General features: G+C 39.7%; 1 protein-coding gene across 2 annotated transcripts in view; it reads right to left on the minus strand.

Moving 5' to 3' along the window:
- LOC126285018 (SID1 transmembrane family member 1-like) overlaps nt 1–16141 on the minus strand; it is a 119152-nt gene that overhangs the window by 58953 nt on the left and 44058 nt on the right. For both annotated transcript variants that reach the window (XM_049984329.1, XM_049984330.1), the window contains exons 9-10: nt 15503–15691; nt 7604–7721 (exon numbers count right to left, since the gene is read on the minus strand). In XM_049984329.1, coding sequence (XP_049840286.1) covers nt 7604–7721; nt 15503–15691 — 307 coding nt within the window. The remainder of the gene's footprint in view (nt 1–7603; nt 7722–15502; nt 15692–16141) is intronic.

The raw sequence follows: 16141 nt of genomic DNA on the forward strand, positions 1-16141 counted from the left end.
ATGAACAGCAAGGGTCCCAACACACTTCCCCGGGGCACACCCACAGTTATGTCTACATCTGACGATGTCGCTCTACCTGAGATAACATGCTGTGTCCTCCCTACCAAAAATTCCTCAGCCTACTCACAAATTTCACTTGATACTTTTGAAAGTAAACATAGGTGTGGTATTGAGTCAAATGCTTTTCGGAAATCAAGAAATACTGCATCTACTTGACTGCCTTGATCCAAAGCTTCCAGTATGTCATGTGAGAAAAGTGAGAATTGAGTTTCACACCATCAATGTTTTTGGAATACGTGCTGGTTGGTCTCGAGGAGGTGATGTTGTTCAAGATACCTCATTATGTGTGGTGTGTGTACTGTAAGACCTTCAGTACACACACCAGCAGATTATTTGACTCATTGCTCTAACGAAGTAGGCGAGTGTCAGCAATATGTCTCGTGGTCTTATCGTGGCATGTTTATCTTCTGCTGTTACGTCAGATGGTAGAAATGCCACTTGCATGCTTAGAGTGGCAGATTGATGGTGACCAAATTTAAACAGAACTTGATTAATTTTCACACACATTTATTAAAATAACAAAAAGCATAAACATTACGTAACTTGATTCTGGATGCTATTTACAACTGACAGTCTGAAGCTCCTTTGGTCTTGGTAAGTTAATCTTATTCTCACAAATCTCTGATACTTGACAAAGTGTCTATTCATTTATCTTCATGGCTATGTACAGGAATATGATAATCTTCTTAGGTGCAGACTGAAACTTGACTATAGACTGGTACAGACTAATGCAGACTGGTACAGACTGGAGTAGACAAATGCAGACTGACTAATCGGAGGTCTGTACACTCGTTATAATACCTTGCGCGTTCAAGTATCACTGTGCGGGTGTGATCCGCGAGGAGAAAAGGTTCTACGTTAGCATCAATCTCATTGGCTGCTTTACATATTAACACGCGGATCGGCGGAAGCAGAATTTCGTCCGTCTCTAAGGCAGCACTATCTTGTAGTGCAGAGACAGACGAGTGCTGCGCCTGCGCTGTTGTGCTTAGTGCGGCGCGCCCTAGTGGGAAAGTTGTGTACGCACTGACTTTGCAGAACTATGTACACAACATTATGTTTGAGCTCAGAATATGTTCTAAGATTCTACGACAATCGAAGTCAAGGACATTGGATGGTAGTTTTGTGGATCACTTCTATTAACCTTTTTGTACACAGCTGTGACCTGTAATTTCTTCCAACAACTGGGCATAGTTTATATTTTTTTTTTACAAGAATCTTCGATAAATTATAGTTAGAAGAAGGGCTCATTCAGTTGCAAATTCAGTATAGAATCTTACAGGAATTCCGTCAAGCTCTGGAACATGGTTGAATTTTAATGATTTCAGTACTTTCTCAACACCACTGACTCTAATACTGATTTCACTCATCTTTTCAGTGGTACGAGGATTAAATTGGGACAGTTCTCCTGGGTTTTTCTTTGTAAAGGAACATTTCAGGATGGAGTTAAGCATTTCAGCTTTTGCTTTGCTACCCTGAACTTCAGTTCCTGTCTGATTTGCTAGGATATGGACACTAACTTTGGTGCCACTAACAGCCTATACATACGACTAGAATTTCTTTGAGTTTTGTGAAATATCATTTGACAATATTCTGTTGTGATAGTCACCGAAGTCTTTGCCCATTGCTCTTTTGACAGCCAAATACGTTTTATTCAGTATCTCTCTATCTATAGCCCTATGCTTTGTTTTACACCTATTACACAGTAGTCTCTGTTTCTGCAACTAACAAATCATCATATCAAGCATGACTGCTATTAAGATATGGTCTAATAGCATTGTCATTACAGAATGAAAGATAGTTACTTGCTTGTTTCATGGACCATATTTGACAGATTTTTACTATAATGTAGTATATGTGAAATGGATTACAAATTTAATACACTTTATCAGTGAAAACATAATTACAGGTCTCCGAGGCCTCAGCATGAGGTAGATCAAACTGTAGTGAGAATGAGGGTAGACTAGATGCACCTCACATTTAAAGTTTGTGAGGTGTGGTTGCCCCAAAAGATATATTAAAGAATACACCTCAATAACGGATTACAGATGTAGTGGAATAGACACCCCACAGCCGTGAACAGAGCACTGAGACCACAAGCACTGGCAGATGCTAGTCAGTGCCCTTGCCAATTCAGTGACTTAACAAAAGCAGCCACTTCCATATCATCAAACTTACGTGTGTCAATAACCTAGAACAAAAGCTTCTTCTGTTCAACACACTGCCACACAACAGGGCACGGCACTTGCCATAAGTAAGTTATCACCATGAGTTCTACCGACATAGCTTTGCAGTTGACACTGTAACTATGCTGCCACCACCACTGCCAGACTGCGATCCACTAACTGAACACCTAACGCCCAGGACTTGGTGGCCAACACTCTGCTGCTGGGATACATCACCCATCCACAGCTGCTCTTCAGCCTTCAATCCATAGCTAGACTCTTGGCACTGCTGAGACATGATGCAAGCTACAAAACGCTGCTGACTATCTCATATTTGGATTGGAGCCTCATCATTCCTTGGCCACCTCTGTCGATTAAGTTCTGAGCATGCCTGCCACATAAGTTCAGGGCACCATCTTCCCAGTAGAACGTGTACACTGCACGCTGCAACTACCTTGGGAATATTAATAATCAACACCAATCCATATTGGAGATGAAGGTACACCTGAATGATTGTTCAGATTCAGTGGATTAGTAAAGAACTGTTAACTGTTCGCCACTTGCTTCTCTACATTTGTCCGCGACGTCACTCCCTTCTTCCAAGCCATGAAAAGAACCCGAGATGCCTCAGGTGTGGGTCAAGTTTCTCCTGGCAACCAAGAAGATGGATCCCACCACCCAGTAGTGGTTATTCTCATCCCCCACCTGCTACACTGAGTTTAAATTATAAGGCCGCATTTCAAACATTTTTTTCACAGATTTAAATAATGACAGGCAATGTCTTTGCAATTGTTCACATCAAGTCATGTTTCTCAAACCAGTTGTAGCTAATCTAAGGCTGCACCTTGAAATGCCAGTTAGTTCTGTGTAGCAGAGGATTAGGGGCTTGGCTTCTATGGAGTGCACCTCTTATAAGACTTCCTAAGGCTTTGTCTGTTCAACCTAAGGATGCCCTACCAATCTACACATGATTTTCATGTTCTGCTGGTTACAACAAAAAGGAAAGAGTGGCTGAAACCTCGCTGTCAAATCCCTGTCACAGTACGTCGCAATTATCATTTGGTGCATCCTTAATCAACATTTAATATCAATATTTTGATAGTGTTGAAGATAGTTTTTTGTTTTGTTTTTGGCATTGGCAATTCCATCCGCTCTAGGCAAGACATGCTACAGTTGTAAATTCTCACTAGAATGCACTAGAATATTGTAACAGGTGTGGCACCCACTAATGAGAGTTTAAAAAATGATCAGATGAAATAAACGTGTGAACCAGACCTGTTACGTTTAGTTGCTAAGAATTCCCTTGCTTGTTGACAGCTTTTGCAAGATAAAATGTATTATTAACAAGTTTCTTTTTGTGAGTACTTTGTGCCTGAGTTATTGCAATTTTTATTTTCTTGTGAATAATTGCAGCACCCAGCAAGTATGAAAACAACACAATATGGATTCAGTGTGTAATTTATTATGCAAGAATTTAGAAAATTGAGCTTAGGGTAAAATGGTGCACTCAAATCTGGTCTAAACATCAATCAAGAACAAAAGCAATGCTCAAATCCTGATTGGGCTATACACGTAATTTCGACAGAGCATTGTGCGGTAGCATGTTCGTCCGTCAGTGTCACATTTCCTGTCACTTTTGCACAACAAATTGTACTAAAATGAGGCATTTAGCCAAAATAATGAATGCAGTGTACTACCTGAACTGCACATTTTTGTAACATGCAAGTGTAAGTAAGAAAATTAACAAGTCTGGCATGTCAGTTTCCTAAGTACTTAAATAAACATTGGGATTGATCAATTTGCTTCTGCCAGTCAGTCACAGCACAGGACCCATGATGTCCCAGAGTATCACTGTTTCATGCATGTGTTTACTAGAATACACCACATTACATATCTCTCCAAAATGTGTCATTTTTAGTACAATTAGACGTGAGAAAGTCAATAAATTTTATGCTGGCAGCTAAATATGCAACGTACAGATTTTATCTTGGAGTATCTTTTGTTGTTATTTAGCTGTTGATTATGAAAAGGAAAGGAAACACGGTCTCTAATTTTTTAGAGAGCCTTGGCACCACAGTTCGAATTGGTAAATGTAGCAGCCTTCACTAGTATGGAAACCATGAGTCATGTCTGGGGTAGACAAAGATCCTTGTCTCCCCTCATACTCTTTAACAGACAGGGTCCCTTTCATGCTGGGGTCCAAGTGACCTCTTTATTTAAACTCAACCCACAACCTCGTCTCCACCTTTCACCAGGGATGAAATTATTAGTTCGGAAAGCTAGAACAGTGTCACATATCATCAGAGGTGTCTATCAAAAGTACTCAACTATCACTTTAACATAAAACATGGCTACTGCAGAGAACAAGGCTGAGTTATTTACTTAAGTGGTCAATAAAACTCCCCACCCCTCAGCATTCTAAGTCTGGGCCATCTGCACAATCTGGCAACACTGTTTATTGCAGAAAATGTCTTGAAGTGGCGATGTCTTCCATTTGAACCGTTAAAGAGCTGTTTCTGCTTGTGGTTCAGTGGTAAATGTCATGTAATGTAGATGCAAAGTTGCGAGTTCAAGTTCATTTGTTCCATTATTATTTCAGCCGCATTTCAATTGTCTGCCAAAGGTAACAGTCTAATGGAACCTCAAAGATAACTTACTTCTCTTTCTAACACACCAGTAACAGCAAAACCTTCCATGACAGAACTCGTGTCTATGATAAGATCAGGACAGTTTATGTTTGAGAGCTTTCTTGCCACTTGCTACCATCTGGCCAGGTGAAGTGTAGGTTTCTATGGGTAAACTTATCAACTGTCATTTTCTTATTTGAAGTTCTACTAGTATTTGTCTTGCAGTTGCAAACTGGATTTTGCATACTCCAATCTTTTGGTCACTGTTTGAGCTTCATTGAATAGAATCACAACTGGTAAAAAGTCTAACATTTTCAACATAATGTTTACTTTGCTTTGACAGAAAGATGAAGGCAGCAGAGGCAGCTTGAAACATTCGTGTCAAGTGTTGGGGGGAAGTGAAAATCACTTCAGAAAAGGATTTTCCTGTTTCAAGAAAGATACTTCTGGCACGAATGATTTCCACTTACATGAAGTCTCAATAATTGACACAGATTCAGATGTTGGGTGATGGACTAATACCGGGTCTGATTCAAAGCAATAAAAAAGCAAAGGAGCATTTTTGTTTGACTATCAGTTCACTCACTGAGCATTCCTATGCAATATTGTTACTGGTGATGAATTATGGTGCCTTCATATTAATATCTTAAAAGAAATCTTAAAAGAAATATCTTAAAAGAAAAAAATATTTTGCACCTGGTGGCACACAGAGACTGCTGTGCACTACGAATTCCTGCACAGGGGTGTGTCCATTGCAGCTGGCATTTGTTGCCAACAACTGAGACACATTTCAGTTGAAATGTAAGAAAAAGTGACCAACAGAAGTGCATGGAGTGTTGCTACTACATGACAATGCACTCTGCTGATTTCACAAAGAAAACTATTGAGGAGTTTGTTTGGGAAATCATCCATTACGTACTTATTCTTTTCCATCTTGCACCTTCAAATGCTGACCTTTCCTTATTGAAAAATTATTAAGAAAATTCCTTTATGGATAAAAATACGTTTCAAACCAGGCTTGAAAACATCTTTAAATTTCTGCATGTTCCAACTGCTAAACTATATGAACATGACAAATTCTCTTAGATAATGTGAGAGAATATATTGTTGTTGATTAATTTCTCTCTGTTTACTGTAGTGTTCAATAAAATAATGGAAACTCCTATTAACATAAGTGTTTTATTAATACAAATGAATTACACCTTACCATGATAAGCTTCTGATGAAAGGGAAAGGCAATCACTCAGCTATAGTGGACTGATGCTTGGAGCACAGAAACTCTTAACAGAGAACAACATTCATACTAACTCTTTTTCTAACAAAAGTACACACATTCACACACAAAACCACACAGACACCTCAACACACAGTCCTGTGGCTACAACAGGACTCTTACCTTGGCCATGGGAGTATGCGTTTGAATGTCTGTGTGGTTTTGTGTGTGAATGTGTGCAATTTTGTTAGAAAAAGAGCTATTGCTTGAAAGCTAGTGTAAATGCTGTTTTCTGTTATTTGTTTCTGTGCTCCACGGATGGATCTGCTGTAGGCGAGAGTGCTTATCACACCTACTTTCCTTCCAGTCTTAAAAATGGGTCACATTTTGGGCTATCACCATACTGAGGCCATTAGAATAATGTGAAACACTGTTTAATATCACTGGTATTCCATGTTACCATGTATCTACAGTATGGAAACTCTTAAATTCTTAAAAATAAATGCAAATAGTTAAGGGCAGTACATTGTCAAGCAGTGATAGTCATAATCACTACACCAGGCAAAACAAAACTTATATTTGACTCAAACCAACAAACTCCTGAGCCAGAAAGCTACTTTTCACACGAGCATTAATCTTTATAAGATACTTCCCAAAAATATAAAAGCAAATACCAAGGTCAAAACATTTGGAAAACAATTAAAGACATACTTGCAGAATTACTGCTTTTTCTCCCTTGAAGAACATTTAAATTTTTGATGTATGTTATATAAATGAAAATTACTTGTAATTTAAATGTGTGTGCATAGCAGGGTAGGTAGGTGGTTAGTGTTTAACGTCCGTCGACAACGAGGTCATTAGAGACGGAGCGCTAGCTCGGGTGAGGGAAGGATTGGGAAGAAAATCGGCCGTGCCCTTTCAAAGGAACCATCCCGGTATTTGCCTGAAACGATTTAGGGAAATCACGGAAAACCTAAATCAGGATGGTTGGAGACGGGATTGAACCGTCGTCCTCCCGAATGCGAGTCCAATGTGCTAACCACTGCGCCACCTCGCTCGGTGTGTGCATAGCAGTGTAAGTTACATAATGTACTACTGTATCACTCTTACCTGTGTGTGTGTGAAAATTAATTTCTCCAATGTCTTATGCACAAGATGCATTTATAAACAAGAGGACCAATAAAAATAAGTTATTATACTATAAAAACACTATGATTTCCCTCCCCCTCAGACACATTTATCCTGCTTGAAAACCACAGTTCACTTACATACTACAAGTTTAACCATATCATATTAAACAAAAATGTATTTTTTCTTTAAAATCCACAGACTTTACAAGAACCAAACCCATATTAAACCATAGTATCTAAAAGGAAGGAATACAATTTCATTTATTTATGTGAATTTTACTGGCAGTTCTGGAAGTTGGGCTTCCTGAAGGTATGGACTGGCCAGTCTACCTACACCTTTGATAGTTTAACATATGCTACTGTCACTTCAAGTAGGAATTTAATATAAATAAATATTAATAACAATACCAAACTGAAAATTTGAATGGTTGGGGCAAACGTGGTAGCATGCACTCAGAACTCCTTCCATCATAAGCGCTGCACCCATTGCGTAGAAAAGTCCATAGTGTTGAGGGATGCCATAATACTGCAACACACAATTTTATTAGCTGTATAAGACAAAATTAGAACTGATCATAAAAATGAAGTGACATCTAACATTAAGACACAACCAAAATGAAACAAGTAACTGCAGAAATATGATCACCCTACAGTTGCATGGAGAAAAAACAATAATTTAGCAACCTGAACTAAGACAGACTGCCTGCCTCTCAATGCCTCCTCTATGTGGTGAGTTTCATATTGTTGAAAAAATACAAGTGTTTGATAAAAAGTACAGTGGAACCTTGCGTAATTCATTTCACAATCTTACTCATAGTGCAAAACAACTGTTAAGGTAAATAATTTATCCTATATAAATTAATGTAAAATACGATAATGCGTTCCACGCAGCAAAAGTGCTAAAAGTTTTATCTTATTCACGCCATTTATCAAAAGAAAATTATACATAGCGTATTAGTCAGGAAACATACCTTATTCCTTTTTACTAAGAAGCTATATATAGTCATTTGTTTCTGTCAATGCTTCAACACTTGGCGAAATTGCAGCACAGCTTTATTGAAAATAAATTTGTAGCGCGCATAACCACTGCTTTATTGGGATGATGATTTTCAATGTGTGATTCAATCAATTCCTATGCCTTTAGCATTTCTCTTATTGTGCCAGAAGCTTTGCTGTAACTGCCTCCTCCTCCTCCTCCGAAGTTCTTTCCACAACTTCCTGCTGTGGAACACACTGCAACTCCATAATCTCTTCGGTGGTCATTTCTTGGCTGCGATATTCCACAAGTTTATTGACATCAATCTTATCCACATCTAGTCCCATGCTCTTGGCCAAAAAGACAATCTCATTGACTATAGGCTCCACAGGTACTGACTAAAATGCCTCAGAGTCACATTTGACAAAGAAATCTGGCCAAAGGTTCCTCCAAGCAGAAGTGAGAGTTCTCTTGGTAACCACTTCCGATGCCTCTTCAATCCTCTTGAGGCAGGTAACAATGCTCAAAGAATGCTTTAGTGCAGGGATTCTTAAAGTTAGAAATAATCTGCTCATCTTAAGGCTGGAGTAATGGGGAGTGGTGTTGGGAGGCAAAAATTGGATCTTAATGAATTGAAATTCTCCAAGGAGGTGTTCTTGTATGCCTGAGAATGGGCAAGAGCATTGTCCATAACAAACAAGACACTAAGTGGCAGATTCATCTCAAGCAAATATTTTTTCACCAAAGGAACGAACACTTCACTGAACCAATCACAAGAAAGATCAGGTGTCACCCAAGCCTTGTTGTTGGACCTCCATATCACATTTAACCTGCTCTTCTGGGCTTTACACTTCTTGAAGGCTTGTGGAGTTTCTGAATGGTAAAAAGCAGTGGTTTAATTTTCAAACCACCACTTGCATTGGCACAGAATAGAAGTGTGAGGTGGTATTTTATTGGCTTGTGGTCAGGCAATGCATTCTCCTCTGCTGTTATAAAGGTACGCTTTGGAATCTTTTTCCAGGATAGACCCACCTGGTCACAATTAAAAACTTGTTGCAACAGATAACCCTCTGAATTTATGAGCATCTTGATGTTGCTGAAGAAGTTCTCTGCTGCCTTTGTGTCAGAGCTAGCTGCTTCATCATGCCTCACAACATTGCGGATGCCAGTTCTTCTCTTAAACTTCTCGAACCATGGCTTCCCTTAAACACTTCTTCGGCCCCTGATGATCCTGGCATTTTGTAAACGAGGTCAGCAAAAACCATTCTCACTTTCTCACAAATGATGTTCCTGTTAATGCTGTTGCCTTGCAAATGATTTTTGTTTATCCATATAAGGAGTAACCTTCCGACATCATCCAGAATACAAAACAGTTGTTTACTCTTGTCATTTCCTTTGAAGCATCTATCTCCTTAATCCTGTCCTTGTTCTTGAGGATAGCGCAAATAGTTGATGTAGAGCGATTGTATGTGCATGCTAAATCAGCAACGCTCAAACCACATTAGTGTTTTTCAATGACGTTACATTTCATTTCCAACGTCATTTTGTTTCTCTTATGGTTGGCTTCTTGTGGCTTTATCTACGGGGACATTTCTCTGAAGGTTATTAAAACTTACACACAAACAAACACTGTATGAAGATGAGTTTAGAAAAATGAGTGATCACAAGCTGCACTAAGATGGTAGCAGAAAGAGCTCTAAGCCCAGACTGCACTATGCACTAAAGACATCGTTCATATGCTGTTGGCGACAATGAAAGATGTTCATATTGTTCAAACTGCGCAAACTGCTGGTGATGTCACACTAAATCATCACCACTCGTTATGTGAAAGAGCACTCATTAAGCAAGTAATTTTTTTACAATTTGTTTTGCTCATTAAGCAAATTGCACATTGTGGGAGATGTTTGTTGAGTGAGATTCCACTGTAGTGGAAACACTGTTATAATTCATACTAGACTTCATTGAAAAATGCTCACTGTATTATGTTCCCTCAATATAATCACCTCTTGGTTGGATCACCTACCCCAACACAGATGGAAGGCATCATATGCCGCCAGTGTGTCCATCTCTGTTGATGTCTCGCAAGGACCACCCTATGACGTGAATGATGACTTCTCTTGTATTGTAGCATGTACAACGAAGAGGTTCCTTCATTTTGGTGCACAGGTCATAATCACACAGACTCATGTAGGGTGAATACGGTGGATGCCCCAGTGTCTTCCTCCCCCACATTCTCAGGAGCTCCTGTACAGGGTTCACCATGCAGCGTCATGCATAATCATGAAGTATGAAGGAATGTAGTGCCAGAAGGTACTGATGCTTTCTAGTCAGTGTTGGGCCCTAGTAGCATCTTTTTCCTGGATATTTAAAATACTAAGTGACACATTCTTTGTTCATACCGGCTAGGATATGTTTAACCAATGGAAAAATACAAGCACACTAATGCACCAAAATTTGAAATGGAAAACTCTATTAAAGCAAAAATATAAATAATTTACTTTTCACTGCTATGAACAAAAGCCCTTTCCAGTTGTTTATTCCTTAATGGGTAATTACAGTTATAACATGTTCCTATTGGGGAAACCAAGATTCTGTGCACTGACCAAAGTACCACACAACAGAGTGCAGTTGTTAAGACTCTTGACTCATCTTCTACAGAAGTCAGGTTCAGATCCTTGTGTGGCATTTAGCTTTTTATTTATTTCTGTTACCTCTGCTGAATACTGGCTGGGGTGATTCATCCTATATGGCCATAGTTGAAACCTTCCACCATATTCATAAAATCAAAGTTAATTCTCCATCTGTAACTATTTCACTGTCAACAGAACATTATACTTATATTTTCCTTCCTTAGTTTCAAGTATTACTGACCTGCTTATTTTTTTATCTCTATGAGTAAGTTGGTGCAGCACTTTTGTTAGAGAACAAAATAGATGGAAGATGTAAAAAAGCACTCCACTGATATTAAGAATTTTAATTCCTTAGCCTTTTATGTGGCCTGAACAAATAGATACAAGCAAATATCTTTCAACATTATATCCATCACACTCTTTCCAGTTCTTGACAGATTATGACATAGTGCCATACGATATAATACACTCACATTTGTCAGATAGTATCTTGTTAAAGGCTTCTCCAATGGCAAACTGGAAATCTATAGAGAAAGGTATAGTTAAACTAACTAATGAAGCTAGGACAGAACCTTTTTTTTGGACATCTCAAGAACTATGATTGCATGCATAACAGAATTTTATTAATGTAATTACAGCAATTCGTCTTAAATGGTTTAAGTTAAACTTTCATTGTAGAAAACAGAGTACCACAGAAAAATTATTATTAACAGCAATAAAAATATTTCCAGAATATGGAATCCCATACGGTTCCACTCGAAGGATAGCAGTTCTATTATAGATTTGTATAACATGTTCAGCAATGTCAACAAAGATATGGTGTTGCTCAAGTCTATAACTGATTCACGTCTAACAGTTCAAGTCTAATATCTGCATAAATTCAAGTATACAGTAACAAGCAAGTAACAATGAAATAGGAGTTCCAGTTCTAGATATTCATTACACACATAAAATGAAACAGCATGTAAAAATCTCTTATATGCAACGTGTAACTTACTGAAATGAAAAAAAAACAAACACATCACTATATCAAACACATCGCTATATCAGTAACTACTGTGCCACAAGGCTATCACCTCCTGACACAGTCACCAATTATACAGTCAAATTAAAAGGAAGGTGGTCAGTGTTGGCCGTAATATTGATGTTTTACTGATAGTAGAATCGATTTTCGATCACATAGCGATCATCTTCAGTGCTGTACAAATTAAACTCAGACACTGGTATCATGTTATCTATAGCCAAAACTGAGAAGCAATAACAATAATTATTGTGATAATAATAATTATTGTGATCGCTTCTCAGTTTTGGTTACTGACACCTTGATACCAGTGCCTGAGTTTAATTTGTACAGCACTGAAGATGATCACTACGTGATCGAAAATCGACTCTGCTATCAATAAAACATCAATATTATGGCCAATGCTGACCTTCCTTTTAATTTAACACATATGGTCGTTGTGCACACAGCATGCCATGGAGTCGCCAATCAATTATACACCCGTATACTGCAGAATGCCGAAGCTCCAGTTCACTAACAACACTACCTCTTTAGATAGAATGAAAATAGCCTCACAACCATACAAAAACACTTCACCGGGAGAAGTGTAAACAGTACCACAAACAGCGGCTGCCATCATGTCACTATCTCATTTTCGCAAATCACATGTCCTCAGAGTGCCGTGCTTGTATACTTCCACTGGGCAAGTATTTAGGTCACCGCTCAACCATTCTGCAGTTAGTTCACACTTTGGATTTACAGTGGACACGCTTAGCAGCCCATCAATCAGAGTTCAAGCTGTTAAGGCAAACGAGGAGCATCCCACCGAAGCATTAATCCTTGAGCACTCTATCACTCACCACTGACCTCGGCCACACAGACTTTGTCCATCGGCTGCAACCTTACGAACCTCATCTGTGTAAGAATATTCCATTGCAATCATCAGTGACCGACTTTTCGGCCTGAACAATTCACATTCCAAGAAACTGTGCTATTGTATTTGTTCATCAGACTTAATAAACACTAAAATTGGTGATGAGGATAGGATTACATCTCAATAGTGATTAGCATCCAGACTGTCAGACTTTGTGCTTGCCCAGAGTAGCCCTTTCATACCCGTGCACAGATTCAGACCGTCGCTTTTTGTCTTCGGTGCATGCGTGTACTCTCAGTATCTCTGCCTCCTGTCAGCACTGCAGCCCTTGGACATAGTGGTGCACATCCTGTTTAGCATACAGCACCTACAACATATCTCCGTGTTTCTCTTACAGTTGTTAACCTGCCCAGAAGCTACACTGTTCTATACTCGACTGCAGGATCACCTCACTGCCTGTTACAACCTTTTTTGTGCTCTGGTGCATACTCAACATTCCGTGGCATCTTCCTTGACACTGGGGGCTCATCTGTCCTGCCTACTTTTCAAATGTTCAGTGTTCATTCACACACCGCACAGTCCATGCTGCTCCTTGACTAACGGCCTGTCCTTAATCCTGACCACGTGCCATCAGCACATCCGTCACTGGCACGTCTGCTACAAGCATGTCCGTCCACCACTGATGCTGCCACCTCCAGACCTTTCTCCCAACCATTTTCTACTCTGGTTACACCTGCCAATGACCCATCCTTGTTGGGACCCTCTGTATCATTCTGTGGGACCTAACATACTGCTCATCTCATCCAGTTCATTCCTCCCTGAAATCCCATATACCTCATTCTTTTGCACTGTTTTCAGGTGAGGAACATCACAGAACACACAGTGCCTTCTGCCGAGCCGTGCCCTGCGAAGCCTCCGATGCATGGTTGCACACCCCTGCGTGGTTGCCTCTCCAGCAACCCTCCGACTTGTGGCACCACGTGTGGCCACAGGACCTTCTTGTGTCATGTATGCTTACAGCAATTCTGCATCTGGGCACCCTACATCTGCTACCAGCTGGACTTCCCTGGGGCTCCTGTTATGCACTTCTGCAAACCCTAGTCACATTGGGTCATACCTCCACCACAGACATCAGTAGCTGGACCGAAATTTCCATATGATGACATTCTGTCCCACCTTTGGTAGCCTGGTCAACCTTTGCAGACATTGGTACTGCATGTCTCTCTTTTCCAGGACAGCTCTTACTAGCACTCATCTGAGCCAGATTGACCTGTCACAGTGACCCACCTGTCTGAATCTCCTCCATCAAAAGGAGTACCTGCTTCTCTGAACTCTGAGCTTCTCTTCTCTTTGGCTGCAAAGGCATTACCGAGATACTCTGCCATCTCTCCCTTGGACGAACTGAAATACTGCATTCCCAGGCTACTGCAATGCAACACAGCCACCAACCATACAGTTATGTACTGCAGTTGTGGAACCTCTGGCCCACTAAAGGGAGAAGGACTGGAGTTTGCAGTTAAACATCCCACTGACATTGAGGAATTTAGAGATGCTCTGTCACAGCAGCCATCCTGACATTTGCTTGGAACGATTTAGGGACATCACAAAAAACCCAAATCAGGATGGCCAGGTGCAGGTTTGAACCATTATTGTCCTAAATGCGAGTCTCTTGTGCTAACCACTGTGCCACCTCACAGGTCCCCCTAATGACACTGCTTCTGGAGATTGAAAGAAATCAGTCTGATGGAAAAAAAACTGAGTTGTTTTCCACCTGATCTCCAGCAGCCACCATAGTACCACATGACACCAGCTTTGTCACTAGAGGAGTAAGCATCACTGCAAACAGCACTGCCACTGTGGCACTATCTCACATCTGCAAGTCACATGTCCTTGGAGCACAAAGCTGGTATCCTTCCACCCGGTGGGTATTTAGGTCACTGCCTGACCTCTCTGCAGACAGTTCACAGTCCAGGTTTACACCAGCCATGCCTACTAAGCCATGAATTGGACTTTGCATCACTGAGCCAAATGAGAAGCATCTCACCACTCAATGCTGATCACAGCTTCATAGACTTGGTCCATCCTCAAACTTTGTGTTGCTCTCACTGACCATGGCCTCACAGACCTCATCAATGTACGAACATTACAGTGCAATCACCAGCGACTGACTTTTCAATCTGAACCAAGTAGTGCAGCTCATGCCCCAAGAAACTATGTTATTTTATTCTGTTCATTAATATTAACAAACATATAGTTGTTCTTTGCAACCTGTGCACTTCACTCTGTAGCATGTTGTTCCTCTCAGTCATAAACAGTGAAGTAATAATTTAAAAAAGCGGTCATGAAACTGCCATCTTATTAAAAACATTTATCGATTTTTTTATGAAAATGGAAGTACACAAAAATTAGACGGCCTGCCTTATGAAGAAGAAATGTGATACAAGGAAAAAACAGAATATTAATCACTGACAAAATCTATGCTACATGTGCAAATCGAATGTACAAAAATGCAAAATACAAGTTATAAAATTACAAGGAGAATGATTTCTTGGTAAATGCTTACCTTTAGCAGGCAAAATTATAACTACAGTTGATGACACATGTGAAAGTACAACCAATTATCTAGACTTTTGAAACTGCTAGTTTCTTCTTTATGGAGGAAAGAGGGACAGGTTGGTGAAGTTGAGAAAAGTGACGCAGGCAACTAATGCAGCAGTATGAAACGCTGTTGGCAGTACTTAGAATTTTGCCTACTGAAGACATTCTGTCTCTATGTAATTTTACAGTTTCCTCAAGTGAAGTTTTGTCTGACACAAATGCACCTTACCTTATCAAATCTGGAATCAGAACAGCGGTGCATGTGATCTCTTCGGGCAGTAAGAATTATAAAGAGAAGTCCCAGCAGTATGTAACCAAGATTGGAAAATATATGATTGAAGTCACTCAAAAGACCAAATGGGTGTGCACACAGAAAATTATAGTAGCACAGGTCCTGATTCCCAGTCTGATCTAAAACCTAATGAAAGAATGTAACATATAAACAGAATAAATTTAAAGCAATTTTAACATTCATTCATAAAATACTATTTCTACTAACATCAAAGGCAAGTAAAATCAAGAACTGAATTAAACATAAAAGCTTGCAACCAACATCATGGTCTAGAAGTTTGCAAATGGTTACTGATATCGGAAGTCTTAGGTTTGATTCCTGGTAAATATTTTAGAGTCCTCAACAACAGTGTGATCTTGAGTAGCTCCATTCAATTCTTGTAAGTAGTCCTTCCAAGCTTGTGAGGTCAACAGACAATTACTTGAATTAATAGAAAGCATAATGCAGTACATGACCAAACCAGTACATGTCCCAAAAGTTACCTGGTTGTCTGCCAGGTGTGTGTATATATGATGTGACTTACCTAACGTAAGCGCTGGCAGGTTGATACACACACACACACACACACACACACAC

Source organism: Schistocerca gregaria, chromosome 8, assembly GCF_023897955.1.
Source record: "Schistocerca gregaria isolate iqSchGreg1 chromosome 8, iqSchGreg1.2, whole genome shotgun sequence".
Taxonomy (NCBI): Eukaryota; Metazoa; Arthropoda; class Insecta; order Orthoptera; family Acrididae; genus Schistocerca; species Schistocerca gregaria.